Raw genomic sequence first — 20989 nt, forward strand, 5'->3', positions numbered from 1 at the left:
CTTTCAGTGACAGGTTTTCTCATTGGTTGGTGTGGGACCTTATCTTATTTCCTTTTTTCCACAGTAATATGTATGTTCTATTATATTAAGTGCGATGAAAAGAAAAAAAAAAAGATTTTTTCAATATTTAGAATTTATTTTCTGTCTATTACTGTTATTGTAATTCATGTGTTAAAAGTATATACTTTTTGAAAGTACAAGTATTTACTATATTACTAATATATTAACTACCATGGCTTGTTGATTATTTTATAGTTGGTTGATATTAGGAACTATTGATCTTGACTGTTAAGAAATTGTAAGAATGAATTTATTATTGATAGCTTCAGGACATATTTTCTCCACCTCATCTTCAATGAATATTGATTGATATGGACAATATAGTGTTAAGTTTGCATATGTTAACTAATTGAAAGGCTGTTTGCATATATATAGAGAGAGATGTCAAACAATAACTTAAAAGATTGTGCATACCTCCTACAGACGGTGACAATCATTGTTTCACGGAACCAATCATAAGGCATACACAAATCGCTGTACGAACTTAAACAATATATGGTGGATTCATGCAATTTTATCCAGACCAATATTCATTGTAGTCGAAGCAGAGACAATTTGAACTGAAGCAATTAAAACTATTGAGAATTTGGATCTGTCCGTAAACATTTTAGAATTTTCTCTTCCCTTTTTCAGCCCTTTCTTGCTCTTCATTCTTCACCAACCAGTGAGATTCCCTTTAACCTTATCCAATCCTTAACCAAAACGGTTTACCTGTTCTTTCTCAATAATTTCTTTTTTTTTTGCACAGAAAATTTGAAAGTTTTTCCAGTGCTTTATTGCATATTGTAAAGAGCATTTGAAACAAATTTTTTTCATCGGGATTCTGTAGCTTTGAAAACATGAAAGAATGGCTTGTTGCATTGTTTTTTGCTGTATGTGACTAAAGTAGAAATATGAATTATTTCTTACTGTAAATCTTTAGATGAATGTATTTCTCTATTATTCAATGTTGACCACATCTTTTTTTTCTAATTGGCATGAATTATGTTTTATTTTGCTTATCTGTGTTAAGAGAATGACAGTACTTTCAGATTTCTATGTTAAGGTTTTATTGAGTTAGAAATGAATTGAGGTTTTGGTCTAACTTGATGGTGAAGAGAATTATGTACAGTATGTGTGTATTGTTTTTTAGGCCACCACAGACTGGTTGATTTTTCATCAGCGTCAAAAGATTGTTGTTGGTCTCAATTAGACCATGAGGCTAATTGATAAAAAGCCCAGTAAGAAATTGCCTGCTAAAATCAAGTGAATTTTGAGCTGAGCAAAAATTGTAAGGTATACTGTAGTTTGTCAGGTACAATAATATATCGACCAAATACTACATTCCTTAGTCTGTTGGAAATTCAGTTTGTGTGGGGTGGTCTTTGCGGAGGCAGAAACTAAAATGTTTCAACAATATGGTTTACCATTGTGTAAAAAACATTTCTTATCATCTGTTAAACTTATCATTCCAGAATCTATGAAATTGCAATTATACAGCTAGGTCTCTGTTTATATTTGCTATGCATCTACATTCTGGTTATCTGTGTAATATAAACCAAATGACAAAATGAAGTAGATATACGATATGGAGAATATAAGAAGATTTTATAAACAATGATAAATCATATTTGATCTCCAGCAGCTGCGCTAGTACATACCTTTAATGTTTAGTTGTTGTTTAATCCAGTGTAGCACATTATCATAAATAGAGATGTACACAAATTTTCTTTTCAGAATATATCATTATTGACATCTTTTGTTTTTCCCTGTAGTGTTTTTTTGTCCTTTGATTTCATTCTGAAATAAAGAACATATTTGAATTTCATTATAGTCAAATTTCATTATCTTTTATGCCCCTGGTTTAATTTTATCATATATTGTTGTTTTCCTGTCAATCATCTGCCTTTTACAATTCTTTTGTACACAATCTGATCATTTTAGAATTGTGTTACATTGTCAGCATTGGGGAAAAATACTGGACTATTAATTTTCAACAATTCTTTGAGATACTTGAGGAAATATGACTTTCCAATTGTGTACATTCCTGACAAAAAATTGTTTGCAAAAATTGTAACAATTTTATGTTACAGACCCTATTGCTCATGCCTCATAATCTATATTTGTCACCCGCCTTTCAAAGAAGGAAAGGGAATATTAACAATGGTTCGTCCGTCCGTTTGTCCGTCACACTTTTTGGGACACAATAACTCTCTTTCTAATTGTCTAATTGAGCTAGAATGTTCAAACTTGGTGTAGGTGTTTATTAGGCCAATGCCTTGGTGGAGTTCGAAGATGAGCATTTTCTGCTTAGGGTAAGCAGAGATAAGCAATTTGATTGGTTGATGCTTTGGGACGGTAACTTTAGTTCTAATTAAGTGAGAGTGATCAAACTTGGTGTATAGTTTTATTACATCAATACCTTGACTAAGTTCCATAATGGGCATTTTCTGCTCAGGGTAAGCAGAGCGATAAGCAATTTGATTGGTCGAGACTTTGGAACACAATAACTCTCATTCTAATTGAGGTGGAATGTTTAAACTTGATGTCGATGTTCATAAGGTGAATGTCTTGACTGAGTTTAATGATTAACATTTCCTGCTAAAGCTAAGCAGAGCTAAGCAATTTCTTTGACTTTGATTCTATCTGATAGAGAGTGATGAAATTTAGTGTATAGTTGATAATCAGTTTGATTGCTTGATACTTTTGTAAAAAATAAACGTGCGATTAATTAATATGTGTCATCTATTTATTTGGGGATTTTGGCGGAGGGCATCAGTCTCACTGTTGACTTGTTCATTTTTAGCTCACTGTACAGCAAATGTAAAATGATGTAATTTTGTATATGTTTAAAAAAAAAAAAAAATCTCTACCATGAGAGCATTAAGACATTTCTTACAGTATTCTTTACAGAATCATGTACACAGCAGATGTAAACTGCAAAAAAGAGAAGGTAGTTGGCCCCTTATAAAAATTTGTTATAAAATGAGGCTTATTAGTTATATCTAAAAAATGTTGAAAAGATTTTATACAGATAAAATGTTTATATTGGAGTATACAATGATATGTTTTCAGGGTACGGAACCTACCCAAACAAAGCGGTCCGGTAAATGGGGATGAGTGTTATTTTTGGAGAACAACTGGGTGTATATATGGTGACAAATGTCGGTATAAACATATAAATGATCACAAAGGGTTGGATAAAAAACCATGGCAACAGGTAGGTGAATATCATTATCAGCAGATTATCAAAAAATTGACTTTTATGGTCAATTTAAAGGAGGTAAGTCTCTAACTCAGTATTTTCCATAATATTCAAAATTAAAAACATGAATAAGAATACAATATTGATCAGTTTCAATCAATATTGATGTTATCTTGCTGTGAAACTATAGGATCCTAATATCCAATATTTAAAACACAATTAAAGGGGTATTATGGAAGATTAGATAAAGAGCTGGCAGTTCTCACAATAATAATAGTTAAAACCTAGATAATGTAAAGCGAATATGCTGAAAATTTCAGTCAAATTGCTCGGCTCTTGCATAATGTACATGTATGTTTAACATTTTATAATCAGTACACGAATCGTGTACTCTATGGTTTCAGGTGCCATTTTGTAACAAACAAATAAAAACATATCCTACAACACAATGTTTAAGTAATTAATAAAGGCTGATTCACAAGCGACAAAATGATAGTTTAAAAAAAAGTGTAGAATGCACAAAGCAGGTGTAAACGACTGCCGTTCAATTTGAACTGTTCATGTATTTTACCGAACATAATTGATTAGAAATTACAATATTTTTTTTAAAAATTGAATATAAATCACTTTACATACATTCATATTATATTAATATGTGCTTTTAGAACCATAATGCCCCCCATTATCTACAAAAGAATAAATATGTGACAACACTTGTCGACCGCTCGGACGATTTAGCTGCTGTGGGCATATGTTTCATTGCCTGGCAACCTAACTTGTCTATTTCAACTTTCCAACAAATAGGATTCCCCGGTTGTACTTGACAAGGAGTGGGGTCGCATGTCCAACCTCACGGGTTTTCTCCAGGTCCTCCAGTTTCCTCCCGCTGCTAAAGACCCCTGCGCGCAAGGGAATTATTGAAATAAAATTGAACCATGTGTTAGTCCCGAAATGACCTAGTTTTTGTCGAGTGGACGTTAAACCCCATTTCTCTCTCTCTCTCTCTCCAACAAATAGTCATACACCCTTTAAAGAGGTTATTTATTATATCTTCTTTTTCTTTTTCAGTGACAATATTTACATCCAAAGATCTCTCCAAATATATAAACATATACCCCGTTATGTGCAACTATGAAGAAAGATTTGTTAATGTGTGATGACTATTTGTTGTTTCTATTTGATCTGATTGAGACTATTTTATTTCTATATATAACTATGGAAACGTGAAGAACGTGTAATATTATCAGTGACTGTGATCTGGCATATATTAACAGCTAGTAATGTTTGTTAATAATATCTATAGCTTGATCAAATCTCTACTACTACTACTTAAAATAACCGGTAAATGTGTATGTTATCATATAATCAGGTATTGGTTTTTATTTATCTACTAGGGTGAGCATCAAGTACAAGTATGATACATTTCCAAAACTCGCAATATAAACAGTTTGATTAACATCAGAATACTCTGTATCAAACTTTCCAGGAAAAGAGACTATTGTGATTGGAACAAATTTTTAAAATTTCAGTAAAGTGATTAACAGATTCCTTTATCCAGTTGAATTTTTGGTTTGATTATCAATTAAAGTTTCTTGTATCTGCCTGTGATCAACAAATCTGCAACAAGATTTTGAAGAGAAAAAACCTTTAGTTCAATTACAGTTTGTTAGTTTTCATGCAAAGAGTCTTATTCAGGAAGACCTAAATCTCTAATCTATTGTAACCTACAATCAGGACTTTAATAGATAATGATAAACAATTTTCAGAGATTTATGTTTTTGACAAATAAGACCGCTAGATTTGTATTCAGGGTTTGATCCAGGATTTTTCAAATAGGGCTGGTTTGCTACAGAATTGGGATAAAGGTACACATGATATCATTTTGTATATTAATTGTACAAACATGGATATTTTATCTATTCATAAAACCGGTGTTAATGTTATCTGCAAAGGTTATCCAACCTCTTCCAAATAGTGATAAACTTCTTTTAAAAGCCTGTCTTCATTATCCCAGTCGGAACAGAACAGTAGGATGTTTAACCCAATTTCATTGCATTTCGTTTGAAAGCTCAGTCATTTTCTATTAACTTAACTTGTAATTGTAATTATGAAAAACTTTAAACAATTTAAGATGTCATATTAAGAATATTAGGCCCTTGAATATTTTGTCTATGGAAAGAAAGGCAAGCCCTAGATCAAACCCTGTATATGTGTTGTGGAGCTACACACATTTAAGATTAAAAACATGACTCTCCTGTTTCTGTTTTTATAGTTTAATGACATTTAGTAGCTGTAAAGAGCAAACCCTAGTCATGCATGAATTTATCCATCCAAAGCCTATAAATTATAACTACACTATTGTTTACAACTGAAGAATATTTGTTCTTAATTTAGTATTTGGATTATATTTGGTTTGTGTTTATTTTTTAAAACATAGTATTTTGTTAAGTTTTTGTATATCCTGCCATTGTTGTTTATGAAATCGATATCTCTTTTTTTAGATGTTTCCTTGGACGTACATTGGACGTCAAATACTGTACTTTCTCATATAGTAGAAGATAGTGTTTATTATGTCAAAGCTTGGTTTGGGAGAACAAATCAAAGGAATAGAGACAATTCTGTAATCCTATTTGACCTGTATTGTATTTAGGGGGAGTCAAACATTTTGAAAATAAAGGAGTCGGATATACAATGATGGCACTGTGTCATTCAAAAGAAGCAAAGACAAAACGCATTTGTAATCTTAAAATCGTGAATTTTCAAGGTTGGGTACTAAAAATTATGATACAGATCACTAATAATATTCAACAAGAGGTAAAATACTATCTTAATTTTTAATAATACTTGTTTTGATCAAATTTTTTGGCCCCCGCCTTTTGAAGAAAGCAGGGGACTATTAAAATGGGTCCATCTGTCTGTCTGTCACACTTTTTGGGACACAATAACTCTCCTTCTCATTGAGCTAGATTGTTCAATCTTGGTGTAGGTGTTTATTACGTCGATGCCTAGATGGAGTTTGTTGAAGATGAGCATTGTCTGCTTACGGTAAGCAGAGATAAGCAATTTGATTGGTTGATGCTTTGGGACATGGTAACTTTAGTTTTTATTAAGTGAGAGTGATGAAACTTGGTGTATAGTTTTATTACATCAATACCTTGACTAAGTTCGATAATGAGCATTTTCTGCTCAGGGTAAGCAGAGCGATAAGCAATTTAATTGGTCGATGTTCATAAGGTGAATGTCTTGACTGAGTTAAATGATTAACATTTCCCGCTAAAGCTAAGCAGAGCTAAGCAATTTCTTTGACTTTGATCTCATCTGATAGAGAGTGATGAAACTTAGTGTATAGTTGATAATCAATTTGATTGTTCGATACTTTTGTAAAAAAATAAATGTGCGATTAATTAATATGTCATCTATTTATTCTGGGATTTTGACGGGGGATGTCAGCCTCACTGTTGGCTTGTTATTAATTATTCATGGTTATTGGTTTCAGTTAAGTGTTGTTTGCACAAACTTGATAAAGCATTACATCACTATCTTTTTTACATCCAGATATAATGTGTTTATTGTTGTCACCTTTGTCGGCCGTCCGACCACAATATATAGTGTCCACTCTACAGGTAAGTGTTCATAAGAGATTTTTATCAAATTCGCAAGGATTATTCATTGAGTCATAAGGAAGACCCCTATCAAGATTAAAATGTAAAAGTTCTCCATGTATTTTCAAGAATAACTTTGAGATTGTTCATTTAGGCTTAAGGAGGAATCCTAATTTTTGATTCCAAATCTTACAGTGATTCCCATTTTTATGTTTAAATTTATGGAATCCTGTGAATTTTTTAAAAATTTGGTGGTATTGTTCATTGATGTACAAGGATAAGAAACTACCCATTGATTTTCAACGATTTTTGTAATTATTCCCAGAGTTATGGCCCTAGATCATTTTGAAATATCTTGTGGATGTTCAAGTTAACATCTGATTGACTTTAAATTTATACACAATGTTAAAGGCCGTGAGACGATTTCCAATAATTACTGCCAGAGTTATGGCCCTTAATCACTTTGAAATATCTTGTGGATGCTCTACATGCCAAAGTGATCATTCCATTAACTTTAGATTGATACAAGGTCTTGAGATGAACAAGTATATTGATTTTCAATGATTTTTGAGAAATTGAACAGCTAAATGTTAGATGTTTTGTATACTAACGTTAGCATGGGATAGAACTAGAAGCCAAACAAATTCCAATGATTTTCTGATAATTACTTAATGAGTTGTTACTCTTAATAAAATTTTAGTGTATTATAAATATTTCATTACCGACAAAAGAAAAAATATGCAACAACTCTTGTTGACTTCACAGGGGACTTAGCCGCTGTGGGTTTATGTTTCGTTGCCTGGCAACCCATCTTTCAAAATTTATTGGATTATAATAATAAATTGTTAACATTTTTGACTGGGAAAGAGTTATTTTACCTTGCAGGATTTGTTGACAATGATTTTAGAGATAGCACTGGTGGGCATATTTATAAGGCTTGAGTCTGATAAGTCTCTATCAATCTTTACCTATATTGGTGCATGGTATTTAAAACCAACATTATGTTGTTCCCAGTGAGGATATCTAATAACCAGTGGTTGTGATGATTTAAATCCTACAATATTTTGATGAGATTGTTTTGTTTCTGTAGATGATTGATTGTTTTGTTAAAGTGAAAAAAATAAAAACCTATAATAGATAAAGTGAACCTAGTCTCTTCTACTGTGTTATCTCAAGTTGGGAATATGTGTATACATACATTAGCTAGGATAGCTTCTCTTGTTTACTTGTATAGAATGTATGAAATATGAAATAAACATATTTTAAATTCATTTCTTTAACTTCCTATATCTGGTTGTGGCACATGCTTTTATAGTTCTTATCTCATTTTCTATTAATATCCTTTTGAAATTATGTTCTGTTAATTTCTTTATCATTACATCAAGTTAGTAATTGAAGTACAGTAATGTAGTTTCACTACCACGAGACACCTGAAAACCACAGGCCACATTTCTTAATGCATCGTCTTGAAACTTTGCATACTTATTCTTTATACCCTAAGGATGTTCTATATTGTTTTTGGTATTGTGGTTGAGGTCAATTTTCATCCTAGTTGGGTCATTCCATGTCAAGTGGACCAAATTTCGGAAAGTTATATATGAAATTTATGTTATAGTATTGGCCTTAAGATAACAAATCCGAAATTATACCTCTCTAGGTCAAAAACTCACTGAGATATGGCCATTTGAAATTAGGGTGCTGAAACAGATCATAAATTCAGTAATTTTCTTCAGGTTTTCAGGTGCTTTAAACTCACATTTCTACTAGGAGTCGAACTCTCTAACTTTGTAATCTAAGACAACTTTTGGTGTAGATTACGGATTTAGCATCACACGCAATGTGCAATTCACACTCTTCATGCCACCAGGTGGTAAAATGTGGAAAAAATGAACTATTCACTTTTTTTCTCAGGATTTCCAGAGTCTCTTGCGAAGCAACTATTGTATATACAACCTCCAAAATTGGTATAGTTAATATCAGTTTGTCTTTTATCAATTTACAAAAGATTCTGAGTTGATGGGATATATTTTTCAAAGTATTCAGTCCTGAAATTCATTGCCGACTGAAAATGTACAACCTTCAAGAACTGCTCTTAAAACTCTGCTACTGTAGATGTATTTCTCCAACTAAAAATTATATTTAGTACTAGTACTCTTTAATATGAGTAAAACAAAGTTAATTTAACCATTTAATTTATTTTGAGAGAAGAATATCTTTCTACATTCACGCTTTTAATGGTGCCACAGTGGTTCAATGAGTAAGGCGCTGACTCACTAACCAAATGGGGTTCAATCCTGGTAGTACCAGAGAAAGTTTCCTGGGAATTTCAAGTGAGGTTCCCCCTATCGGTGGAGCTGGACAGAGGGTCTAGTCGTTAAGATTGGACAAAAAAAACAGGTGCTGCTGTTATGGCACACTGTATGTCTTTGATAATAAATAGATATAGCTGACATTGTTTTCAACAATCAACAATATAAATGCATATAAAAACAATTTAAAAATTGGTAACCAGACCAAGCTGTAATTACTTGCCCCATTCTCTTATCAAAATAACACATACCGGTATTAGACATGTACCCAATTCAAAAATATCATTTTGATGGATAAAACATAAGGCATTCTGACAAAAGTGGGATTTTATTTTAAATAAATAAATTACAAAATTAATTTTCTTACATGTAGCTCAAATAATACAATTAAATTGAAAATTTCATTTCTATTATATTCAATTTCATTTCTATTATATTCTTAATATAAAAGATGTGCATTGAGATAACTGTTAGTACATTACTTTAATAGCAACATTCAGTGCATGATATTGTCTTTTACTGGTAATGAAAATCAAATTTTAATGAGGATCAGCTACAAATAACATTACAAAAAGGGTCAAGAAATAAATTTCACCAACATCCATTCATATTTTCAATATCTATTTCTTGAAAAAACAAAAACACTTTATGTTTTACAGATTACACAGGAACATCAATTCATCATATTTCCAATCTTAAAATATTTTGTATAGATAGTACCTTAAGGCTGATAATAATTTAATGACAAATGAAAGTAGATGTTGATCTTTCAAACACAAATCTCACAATCTCAAAATAGCTTCCCAAATAAACTAATATACATTTCAAGGTTTTAATGACATTCACACACATACCTGTATGTAAACAAAAGATACTGAGACGGCAGAACATAATTTCAAGCTTAGTTCGTTTTTATAATCTCATAGTTCAGTCATACACTGATTAGTTGCCAGCAGATGAATTTACCTACTAACTTTTGAGGCATTATTCAATTTAACACATGTAACCCTAGACTGGCTTCGCTCGGCTGGCCCCAGTCTTCACAATTATGAGAAATATGAGACTGGATGACAACATGATTTTTGATATTGACCACTCTTGTAGTAGTCTCAAAAGATACTGAGACGGCAGAACATAATTTCAAGCTTAGTTCGTTTTTATAATCTCATAGTTCAGTCATACACTGATTAGTTGCCAGCAGATGAATTTACCTACTAACTTTTGAGGCATTATTCAATTTAACACATGTAACCCTAGACTGGCTTGGCTCGGCTGGCCCCAGTCTTCACAATTATGAGAAATATGAGACTGGATGACAACATGATTTTTGATATTGACCACTCTTGTAGTAGTCTCAAATAGAGTGTCCCTGGAGATGACTAGTTTATGTAAGGATCTTTAAACCTTCAGCCATTTGAAACAGCAGTACTTTCAATATAATTATTTACGAAGTCATATAACCAGAATACGGCAACCATCTTGTTCTTGTACCACTGATTGTCAATTGAAGCTACATTTAATTCTTAATGACTTAAAATTTATGTACTACAGATGTAACAAAATGTAGGATTATACATTTATATATTTCCACAATACAACAAAAGTAACATAAATTCTACAAAATAGGTTAGGGTGACAGCAACAAGAAAGCACCTATTTTATCTACTGTATATATACGAGAGCTGGCTCAAAAGTTGAAACAAATTTTGGCCACCAACAAGTAAAATCACCAGAAATAGACAAAACTGACTACAGGGCAGTCATCAAGTACCTGTCACTGAAAGGACTAACCCCAACACAGATACATGCCGACATGGTCTCCACTTTAGGGCATGATGCCCCTTCCTTTTCTACTGTAAAGAAGTTGGCTGCGGAATTTAAGTGTGGCAGAGAGAGAGCCTTGACAATGACTCGCATCCTGGAAGGCCATCATTGAGCACATTATCAGCAATGTGTTAGGAATGAGAAAAATTTCTGCAAGATGGGTGCCAAAGCTCTTGACTGCAGATCAGAAACGTGTCCGATTCCTGACATCCTGTGACAATTTGCGCAGTTTTGAAGCAGATCCTGATAATTTTTTGGTCAGATTTGGGCCCGTCAGACTTCCACCTGTTTCCAAAAAGGAAAAAGGAACTAGCCGGTTGTCATTTTAATAGTAATGGTGACGTCATGTTAGCTGTGACGGACTTTATAAAGGTGGCTGAAGAAAATTTGTTCCCGACCAGCATCCAGGTCTTGCAACATCGTTGGTAAAAGTGTGTACACCTTGAATCGGACTATATAGAAAAATAAATGGAAACCAACTTTATACAGGTCTTTCAATGATAGGCTTAGAACTTTTCAGTCAGCCCTCGTATATATTCATACCTATTACGTCTGACTAATTAATACAGTTTAAAATAGCCAGTCATAAGATAAATACTCACTGAGAAATCTAACTGATGTAAAAACAATTACTGATTTCATTTGTAAAAATTCAAATTGAAATCAAATACATGATAAGTAGTTTTCATCCACTAAAAATAAGATAGGTTGCCAGGCAACAAAACATGTCCACAACAGCTAAATAGTCCGAGTGGTCGATAAGGGTTGTCACATATTTATTCATTTGTAGGTAATGGGGGGGCATTTACAAGACCATTTCATACAGATCAGATTATAAATTCCGTCATTTGAGGGTTCAAAAGGTTCTGGTTCTACTAACTGAAACAAGGGCCCAAACGCTGGAAGTAATTCACAAGGTTCAACAAAGTGAAGCAAGGGCCATAACTCTAGACATAATTAATGGAAATTGCTGAAATTCCATAGGCTTCTTTGTTTCACTAATTTAAAGGATGCATATAAATTTCATACAGATCAGATGATAACTTTTGTCGTAAGATGGTTAGAGCATTCAAAGGGTTAGACAAAGTACAACAAGGGCCATAACTCTTAGACATAATTAACAGAAATTTAATAGGCTTCTTCCTTTCACTAATTTAAATAATGCATATAAATTTCATACAGAGCATTCATAGGGTTTGACAAAGTGAAACAAGGGGCAGACTTCTAGTAGTAATTAATGGAAATTGCTGAAATTCAATAGAATTCTTTGTTTCACTAATTGAAAGGACGCATACAAATTTCATACAGATCGGATGATAATTTTTGTCGTTCACAAGGTGCAATGAGGTGAAACAAGGGCCATAACTCCAGAAGAATTAATGGAAATTATTGAAATTAAATAGGCTTCTTCATATCAGTAATGTTAACAACATATATCAATTGAAAACAATCAAATGTTAAATGTAGTCTGTACTCTGTAGGGTGTTCACAAGAAAGTGTGGACGATGGATGGATGGACCTTCAGACGAACGGACGAGGGGTGGGGGGGACGGCAATATACAACCACATTTCCATGTGGGCGTATAAGAATGTGTTGATGAACATGAAAATTTATATGTGAAAATGAAATTATTGCCAATCAAAATGTAAATAAACAAAGTCCATTCCAACTTGTTATAGATTATTATATTCAATAGAAAATCAATTTAGTAAATATTTTGGCCAGTAAACATGTAGACAAGATGTAGATATTTGGGTTTAAATGTTTAAAACACAATATATCATCTACTTTGTAATATTCAACTATCATCCATAGCACATTTTCCAACAGTACCATCCCAGGCATCCTGCTTTAGCTTTCGATCATTTCGTTTCTTTTCTGAAAAACAAAATGACAGAAATCAAAATATGGGATAACTAAGTTTGCAGATTAACAAACGGTCTAATGATTTTCTATTATTTCATAATTTTGTTCATAATACAGGTTTTTACCTTTTGCTTCTCTTAGTTGACTTTTTTCTTTATCACTTTTTTCTTTTGAAACCTTAGAGGCCAACCCTAGAGCACCAGATACCAGTCTCCTGGCTGCCATAGCTGTTGTTTTAGGTCTTTCCTTATATGGTTTCAAAAATTCTGAAATGTTAATAATAATAATCATTTTCTAGCGCGCTGAACATTCAGTCAGTTTCACTGCTCTGCTGCACTTTTAATACAAAGAATATAACATACATGTAGACAACAAGCACAAGTAAAACAAATTATCACACACAAACTTGTAATAATACAAAAGTTACTATTAATGTTTAGGAGATTCTCTCGAGTTAAAGAGAAAGAATCTCAAAGCTCTTTAATCCGTCAGTCAGAATGTCATTTCATAAAGGATCCATTTGCTAGCAAACAGATAATGTTAAGCATTCCATCCTAATACAAAACTCAAAGTATGAAAGAAGCCAACAATGCACTTTATTATGTCAATGACAAAAATAAATGCTGTATTTAACTTTTAACCTCTTAGTTTTCAAGTTTCTCTATTTAGTTTATTTACCTGTGGTACGTTTAGCTTTCAGTTTGGACTGTTTCGAAGCAATCTCTATTGGACGAACTTTTAGTAATGGGTGGTTCATTTTCAAGGCATCTTGAGCTGTTAAAAGACAGAAAAAAAATCTTTAAAGTTTTCTCCACATGAAATATACCTTAACAAATAAAAACAAAGTGCACTGATGTTTACCTCATAAATTGGAACATTTTATTGCTAAAGAAGTTCTGTTACTTCTTGATATACTCACCAGCTATAGTACTGGAAAATATACCAATAGCATGTGTATCATCAACCCATTTAATATCAAACCCTTTATTCCTGTCAATAATACAATTTCAAATTTCAAAATATTCATAACAAAACAAGTATTTCTGCAGTCATGGCTGTTATGCTTTTCCGTTTAATTGAATTTTGTCATTAAGTGAGGGGGTGGGGAAATATCTGTACCAGCCATTAACAATTTGCATTATTTCTAAACCATTCTGACTATTTATTAATATTCTTTTAAAAACAAATAACTTTTTAGACATCACCAGATTATCTGCTTGTTTCCCCCACAATGCCCATGCTGTGCAAACATGTTAAACAATTGATTAATACCAATAAATTAAGACCGCTGTAATTATATCTCTTGATAATATCTAATCCTAATAAAAATCTTTCAAACTTACATATAACATTGGAAGGTTGTTAAGAGATCTCTTGTAAGGAAATCGGCAGGAAAATCATATATTTCTATTAAATGACCAAAAGCTGAAAGAGATCAAAAAATTAAAATAATCTTGGTATATATTTCTGACAACGTACAAGTATGTATGGAAGTTTAATTTTATTCAGGAGTGTTTCTTCTCTTGTAAATAAATGTTCAATTCAATGATAAAATGTAAGATGTGTTTAATTGATCAGTTACAAATATCAACAATACACAAAAATAAAATAATTATTTGTGAACTAGGTGATCTAGAAAGAATGATTTGGATTAAAGAAGCAGTGACAACAAGGTGAAATGTGTTACATAAGGTATATATGCATACTCTGCCTCATGTACTAAAGATATAGTTTTGACTTGATCATGTATGAGTAATAGTTACCACAAAGGCTAGTTTAAACAAATACCAGGTACATTCTCCATAATATATAGGGAAAGTACCTATATTGTTACAAATGCTAACATTATGTGCATTAATGAAGTAAAGTATACCACTAGAACTAAGGTCAACATCTTTGGGTTGGTATGCCAAATAATTAATCTTGGGTTTCTCAATCTGTACTTCACCAACATGAGCTGTCAACTGAAACAACAAAACATTAACATGTATTTATTAGTTTTCTGAATTATTCTAAAATGTAAAGATTATATCATTTCACAATCATTTAGGATCATCTTAGGGTCCCAGGGTTCGATCTCAGTGTTGGCCCAGAAAATTCCTCTTGATTTTCCAGTTCAGGATTGAGGACCTGACAAAGAACAGCATCTAGTTATTCGGATGGCACAAAAAAAGTCCTGTGTACACCTTGGTGTGCAAGTAAAAGAAACCTTGACACAGTTGAAATTCACACTAAATAGCATATGCACGTCTTCATTAGCCTGGTTGGAGCAGATAAGTACATGAAGGACCTTAAACCCCATTTCATTCATTCATTCAAGCCCTTTTGATCCATGTCCCTTGATTTGATAGTTTTGATATGTGTTTTGTGGCTTATATAATTACAATGCACGTGTTTTGCCTCATTTATGAGTTTCTAGTTAGTAAGTTGCTGTTATGTGCGATGCAGAAGTTCAGCATTAAAGATATATAAATTATGTTCTTCCACAAAAAATATGTTTGTGTTAGGATGATTATGTGTAAATTACTATTTTGGGATTGGCAGCAATATCTTGGGTTTTTTATATACCCGGTAGTCACCTAAATTTAATTTGGGAGTATACTGGCATTACCTTCGTCCATCAGTCAAGCGACAATTTCTTATGACCACACTACAGATCAGACTTCTTTACAGATTTATTTTCAAAATCACAGAGATTGTTCATTGGGTCATTATGAATACTTTGATCACATAGTCATCTCTGCATAGATTAAATATTTAAAATCAATTAAAATTTTGACATTGCTAATGTTACCAAAGTTGCAATGGTGATTTTAATAATACATTATGATTTGGCTTGGTTTATTATTACCTCATCCATTAAAGATGGCTCCAAACAATCTCCATTATCATCAAACATTTTATCCCAAGATTCATCATCATCATCATCACCATCTTCATCTTCATCCTCATGATTTACTTGAACACCTTTCGCATCACTCAATGTTTCTACCGGTATTGATGGAATATCATTCACTTGACTATTTTCAACAGTTTTATCACTTTCTATTTCATCAAGAATTGGGGGATGTTCTACACATTCTGAAAAAGGAGATTCTAACAAACTTTTTTGTTGAAAATCTACTGATAAATTATCACTGTTTAATTTTTCAACAGATGGAAGAGAGTCGGCCTGTATATCATTTTCTATTAAACATACTATATTACTGCTAGCACCATCAGAAATATCTAATTCCTTTTCTATCTCAATTTTTTCTTCATCTTCCTGCAGTATAGGAATATCATTAGTAAAATGTTCATTTGATTCCAAGTTATTTTCTGTAGACAGATCTTCATCCAAGGGTTTATACAGACTCTTTTTACAAGTCTCTAATTCTGTTCGACTGATATTTTCTTCCGATTCTGGATTAGATGGCTCAATCCTATCTAACATGCCTTTATTATATTCTTCTAAACAGTTTGAATTTAAAGTATTTTCCCTTTCGCAGACTTGACTTGATATGTTATCAGAAATATTGGTATTCAATGTTTGGCCGACGTTAACTGTTTGATGTACATTAGTGGGGGGATTCTGAACAAGATATTTATCAATATTGTCACTATCAGGTTCTCTCGTCATATTTTCTTGAACTGCTAATGTTTTGTCTTCCACTATATTCATGTCACTTCGATCAGGCAAGCATCCTGCATCATCTTTTTCAATTATATCAGGATCCTCTATTTTAATCTTTTTGGAGACATGTTTAGAAATTTGAGGAGTATTATGGTTGACTTGACTATACTGTACTGTAGTATCAGTGCCCAAAACTGTGTCTGTATCCATAGAAATATTATTTTTTTCTGACAAGTCACATTCTTGCTTCTGTTCTTCTACTTGTTGACGTCTGGCTCTAGGGACGTAACGTTCAATTTCTTTTGGAGTTTTTTTACTAATTTTTCCATAACGAACATCCGATTTCTGCTCTTCGGGCTGGTCAGTTACATCTGTATTTGGCTGTTGTTTCTCTGTCACATCAGGTGATGGTACCCGCTTGTTATCTGTTAAATTTTCGTTTGTTTTTTCAGTCAGCTGTCCTTCAGAACTAGACGATGTTTCATTGGGATTTCGCCGACCACGTGGAACATAGAGTTGCATTTCTGGTCTTTTAGATCTTCCCCTAAAATTATTTAAGAAACATTAGTTCTACGGCAACACAGAGCTTAAAATCACTGTTTTTAAACCCCAATAAAAAAAGAGACCGATGACATTTGACCAACATACCAACATTAACATGAGTAAAGCTATTTTTAGATGCCACTAAAACATTTTAAATAAAATAACTTTGTGATTAATCATGCCTTCAATGTCTTGTTATAATTTTCTGAAAATCAGTTGGTCACTTAGGTTTTATGGTAAACAAATTTTCATAGTAATACAATATAATATCATAATGTCTACTATTATGGCTAAAGCAAGGTTTTTATTAGTTGGATAGATATCAAATTTCATGTTTTGAATAATGTTTATATTGCCCAGTCTCGTGCAGTAGTTTTCGTTACTGAAATTCAGAATGATGTAGTCTTCCATGAAAGATATTTATAATCTATGATAATTTAAATCAACCAAATTAATATCAAACCTTCCAGCTCCTCCTTTACTTCTTCGATTCCCAGAAGCATTGGAACTTTCCTGTGGTTTTTCAACATCTTTGCTTTTTCTAACAGTTCCATCATTTGTCTCTGAACTTCGCCCTGATGGAGATGGACTTGATCTATCTAAGTGCTGGCCCCTCCCCCTTCCCTTACCTGTGGGGTAAGAAGAAAATGGGGAGGACATCAATTTTTGACCTTTACGCCCCCTGTAAATAAAATTTAGGGTTTGCATGAAACAACCAGGTGATTATTAATTTTTGTATAGAACGTTGTAAGTCTTTGGAAAGGCACACATGGTGATTGTTAGGGTCTGATCACTGTTGTTCTTTTCTCTTCTTCTTCATCTCTTCTTGTGGATAGCTCATTTGTCACTGCCTGGAATCAATTGTTCACTATGGGATTTTTCTAAAGTCAAGGTGTATAACTAAAGACGACTCAAACAATATACACTAACTTGAAATTTTATTACCTTAATAGAGCGTGTTGTAAACAAACAACAGTTCGTCTATTATCACCTTCACCAATGGAAAAACTACGAAGTAATTTGTTTGGTTCAATAACTTTATGTATCAATAAACGATGATAACTATCAACTGGTGGAAAAACTAACACTCTATAAATAATATAAACATATAAAATATAAACATCGTGATTAAGCTTATTATACAGATAATACCAGTACAATACTTTGAAAATCAAAAAAAATTAAATGATAATATTTACAGTCCCGATTAAAATCAAATCCTTCATATTGTTTTATATCAATAAAAGCGGCTTTTCTACATTGCATAAGAGATTTTTGTATTTTCAATTGAGCTGCCATAATGATCTGTGCAGACCATTGACTGATGGCAATGACCACTGAATGAGTCTACAATTCTTGGTATGACCTGAAGAAAAACTAATGACAGGATGTTTACTTATGGGTTATGGGCAGAGTCTACCGATTAAAATTATACCAATATTTCGTTTCTTATAGGGAGCTTTCAGTAATGAGTAGATTGTGGTTGACTGAAGTCAGATAAGCCTACAAATCAAAACTTGTGACAATGAAAATTCTATTAAATGTAAATCTGAATATCTAACCAAGATCAAAGGCATTATATGCTGTCGTCTGAAGCCAAGAATGTGCCTTCCTCAAACATGTTTTAGATAATGTACTCAAATTAATTATTTAACATTTAATTAAGAAAACAAAATCGAAATATCCTTGGATTCGATCGCATAGAATAGAGGCCCATCAAAAGATTCTGGTAATGATTACAGGAGGTGCTGTATCCAGTTTATGTCGTCTGTAGGTAGATGCTGAATCTTTTTAAATACTGAACAGAACAGAACCGTTTTTGGACATCTTTCACAATTACATGTATTCTAGTTTGCAAGAGAGAGAGAGAGAAGTGGGGTTTAACGTCCACTCGACACAAACTAGGCCATTTCGGGACTAACACATGGAAACCGGAGGACCCGGAGAAAACCCACGAGGTTGGACAGGCGACCCTACTCCTTTTCACGAACAACTGGGGAATCGAAACCCTGCCAGTTGACTCAATGACCGACCGTATGATACAGTGCGCGTGTGCTAACCATTCGGCCATCCAACCCTCCTTGTAGTTTGCTAGTGATTACTCAATATCTCAAATAACTATAGAAACTTTAAAGGAGAGAGGGGGGGGGGGGGGGTAAGTCCACCCAACACAAACTAGGTCATTTTGGGACTAACACATGGTTCAATTTTATTTCAACATTTGGCTTGCACGTAGGGGTCTTTAGCAGTGGGAGGAAACCGGGGGATCTGTAGAAAACCCACTAGGTTGGACAGGCGACCCTACTCCTTGCCACGTACAACCGGGGAATCAAAACCACGCCAGTTGCCCCAATGACAGACCTTATGATACAGCACGCACCTTACGATACAGCTAACCATTCGGCTATCCAACCCCCCCCCCAACTTTAAAGGAGTGATAAACTAAATCAACAGAATGAAAACTACACCTGATTTTAATATATATAGTGTAGTGAAGTTTATCATATAAAAAAGTAGTATATCTGCAATAATTACCTTGTTTGTGTTGCACACTGCAGAAATTCTTGGATATCTGCCTCAACAAAGTCTAGAAATTGCGTATCTTGTAAACTAAGATATCGATCATCGATATAAATAGCCAGCTCCTATAATATAATATAATAGTTCTAAAATTCTTCCATGAATAAAATACATGTAGACTAAGAAAGTATGGCATGTGGTTTGTTTATTCCTGATTGTAAAATCTGTAAGTGGGAACACAAATATAAGATGGGCTGTTGTGAGAACATGGATTTTTTGTTGTTCACTTGACCCAAGTATTTTGATGCATACTCTTTTTGATTGTCACTGACTACAGACCTTGGCCAACAATGATCAAAATCTGACCATGTAAGCTTTTTCTATTTTTCACCCCTCGGACAGATTGCAATCTGCATGGCAGTGTTGTGCATAGTCCACTCTGTCCGCGCAGATTAGACCCTGTGTGCACCGACTGTAATCTGCACGTATCAAACTGGTGCACAGATTGTCAACCTTGTGTTGATTACTCCTCAATGTTTTTAAAGATGAAAGTAGGGTGTATGATCTATCCTCTATCAACTTTGTACTGTAACAAGTAATGATTTTTCAAATAATTTTCAAAATCACTGCAGAATTAGCATATGTGCTAAGAATAAGATTTGAATTCGAGTTCGCAGATAATCTTCGCTATCACATACGTCAACTGATTAGCTAACCCTACGTGAGTAGGCTACATGACTGAATGTCCAAAAATATTTGTTGTAGCCTATAGGCCTACTGTAAACTTCAGTGCTTTTTTTTTTTATAATTGAAATACATACATTTATAACAAACAGTTGATAGATTTTTTATAGAAAGTGACCCATGATGAATAAGGTGAAGGATTAGGCAGATTATCATCGCGGTAATCCATGAAATTGCACGCTCAGATTAGTCAACGGATCATATTGGAGATTCACACATGCACTGGGGTAATATCTATCCGCAAAGTGAAATCTGCGCTAAGCATACCCAATGAGACCGAGAGTGTCGGTTTCACATCACTGTCAGTTTATTCACCATGTTACATAGGCCCGCATAGGGCCTACTGACTAGCACTAGGCCTACTGACTTTGGCAAACAATGACCAAAATCTGACTTTGCGAACTTATCGTCACTATCAAATATTTCAAAGAATAACTCATTATGGTTTAGGATTTGAGGCCACGATAGTGACAGCTGAAAAGAAGTAACCCCAATAGCGTACCAAAACAAATTGATATCCTTTCAGCGTAAAAGCCAAGATTTCGAAATCATAAACAACTTTGACGGAAAAAGAAAATCAACTCCGGATAAAACATCCGGGATGTTTCGCACCAAAACCCCACAACCCCAGTATTTGTTTTAAAGTTAGTTCGTACCAATTTGGACTTCAATCTTTTTCATATCAGTCTTTGACAGTTATTTACTTCTCATTGTTCTGAATGA

General features: G+C 33.3%; 2 protein-coding genes across 5 annotated transcripts in view; one reads left to right on the top strand and one right to left on the bottom strand.

The window, feature by feature from the left end:
- Nucleotides 1-8117, top strand: part of LOC126816830 (uncharacterized) — a 28171-nt gene extending 20054 nt beyond the window's left edge. For 3 of the 4 annotated variants that reach the window (XR_007678615.2, XM_050543585.2, XM_050543587.2), the window contains 2 exons: nt 3115-3259; nt 4313-8117. Coding sequence is in view for 3 of the 4 variants with exons in the window: in XM_050543585.2 (XP_050399542.1) it covers nt 3115-3259; nt 4313-4315 (148 nt within the window). In the remaining variant the exon portion in view is untranslated. Of the gene's footprint in view, nt 1-1192; nt 1715-3114; nt 3260-4312 lie in introns of those variants that run through there. The other variant, XM_050543586.2, reaches the window with a different exon arrangement.
- Nucleotides 8118-10809: 2692 nt separating this feature from the next.
- Nucleotides 10810-20864, bottom strand: LOC126816829 (uncharacterized). Its single transcript, XM_050543584.1, has 11 exons — nt 20769-20864; nt 19538-19647; nt 17948-18091; nt 17466-17684; nt 15698-17003; nt 14720-14810; nt 14190-14271; nt 13766-13836; nt 13525-13620; nt 12972-13112; nt 10810-12858 (listed from the first exon to the last, which is right to left on the bottom strand). Exons 4-11 carry the CDS (start codon nt 17660-17662, stop codon nt 12779-12781), a joined length of 2064 nt encoding a protein of 687 aa, XP_050399541.1. The 5' UTR covers nt 17663-17684; nt 17948-18091; nt 19538-19647; nt 20769-20864; the 3' UTR covers nt 10810-12778.
- Between the last annotated feature and the right edge of the window lie 125 nt (nt 20865-20989).

The sequence above is a fragment of the Patella vulgata genome, chromosome 3 (genome assembly GCF_932274485.2).
Source record: "Patella vulgata chromosome 3, xgPatVulg1.2, whole genome shotgun sequence".
Classification (NCBI taxonomy): domain Eukaryota; kingdom Metazoa; phylum Mollusca; class Gastropoda; family Patellidae; genus Patella; species Patella vulgata.

What these genes read in the sequence shown, in the direction of transcription:
- LOC126816829 (XM_050543584.1), bottom strand. Translation starts at nt 17,662, where the DNA reads ATGTCCTCCCCATTTTCTTCTTACCCCACAGGTAAGGGAAGGGGGAGG. An exon ending in TGTTGACCTTAGTTCTAGTG is followed by an intron (nt 14,272 to 14,719) that starts GTATACTTTACT and finishes GATCTCTTTCAG; the next exon opens with CTTTTGGTCATTTAATAGAA. An exon ending in TCAACTAAGAGAAGCAAAAG is followed by an intron (nt 12,859 to 12,971) that starts GTAAAAACCTGT and finishes TTTGTTTTTCAG; the next exon opens with AAAAGAAACGAAATGATCGA.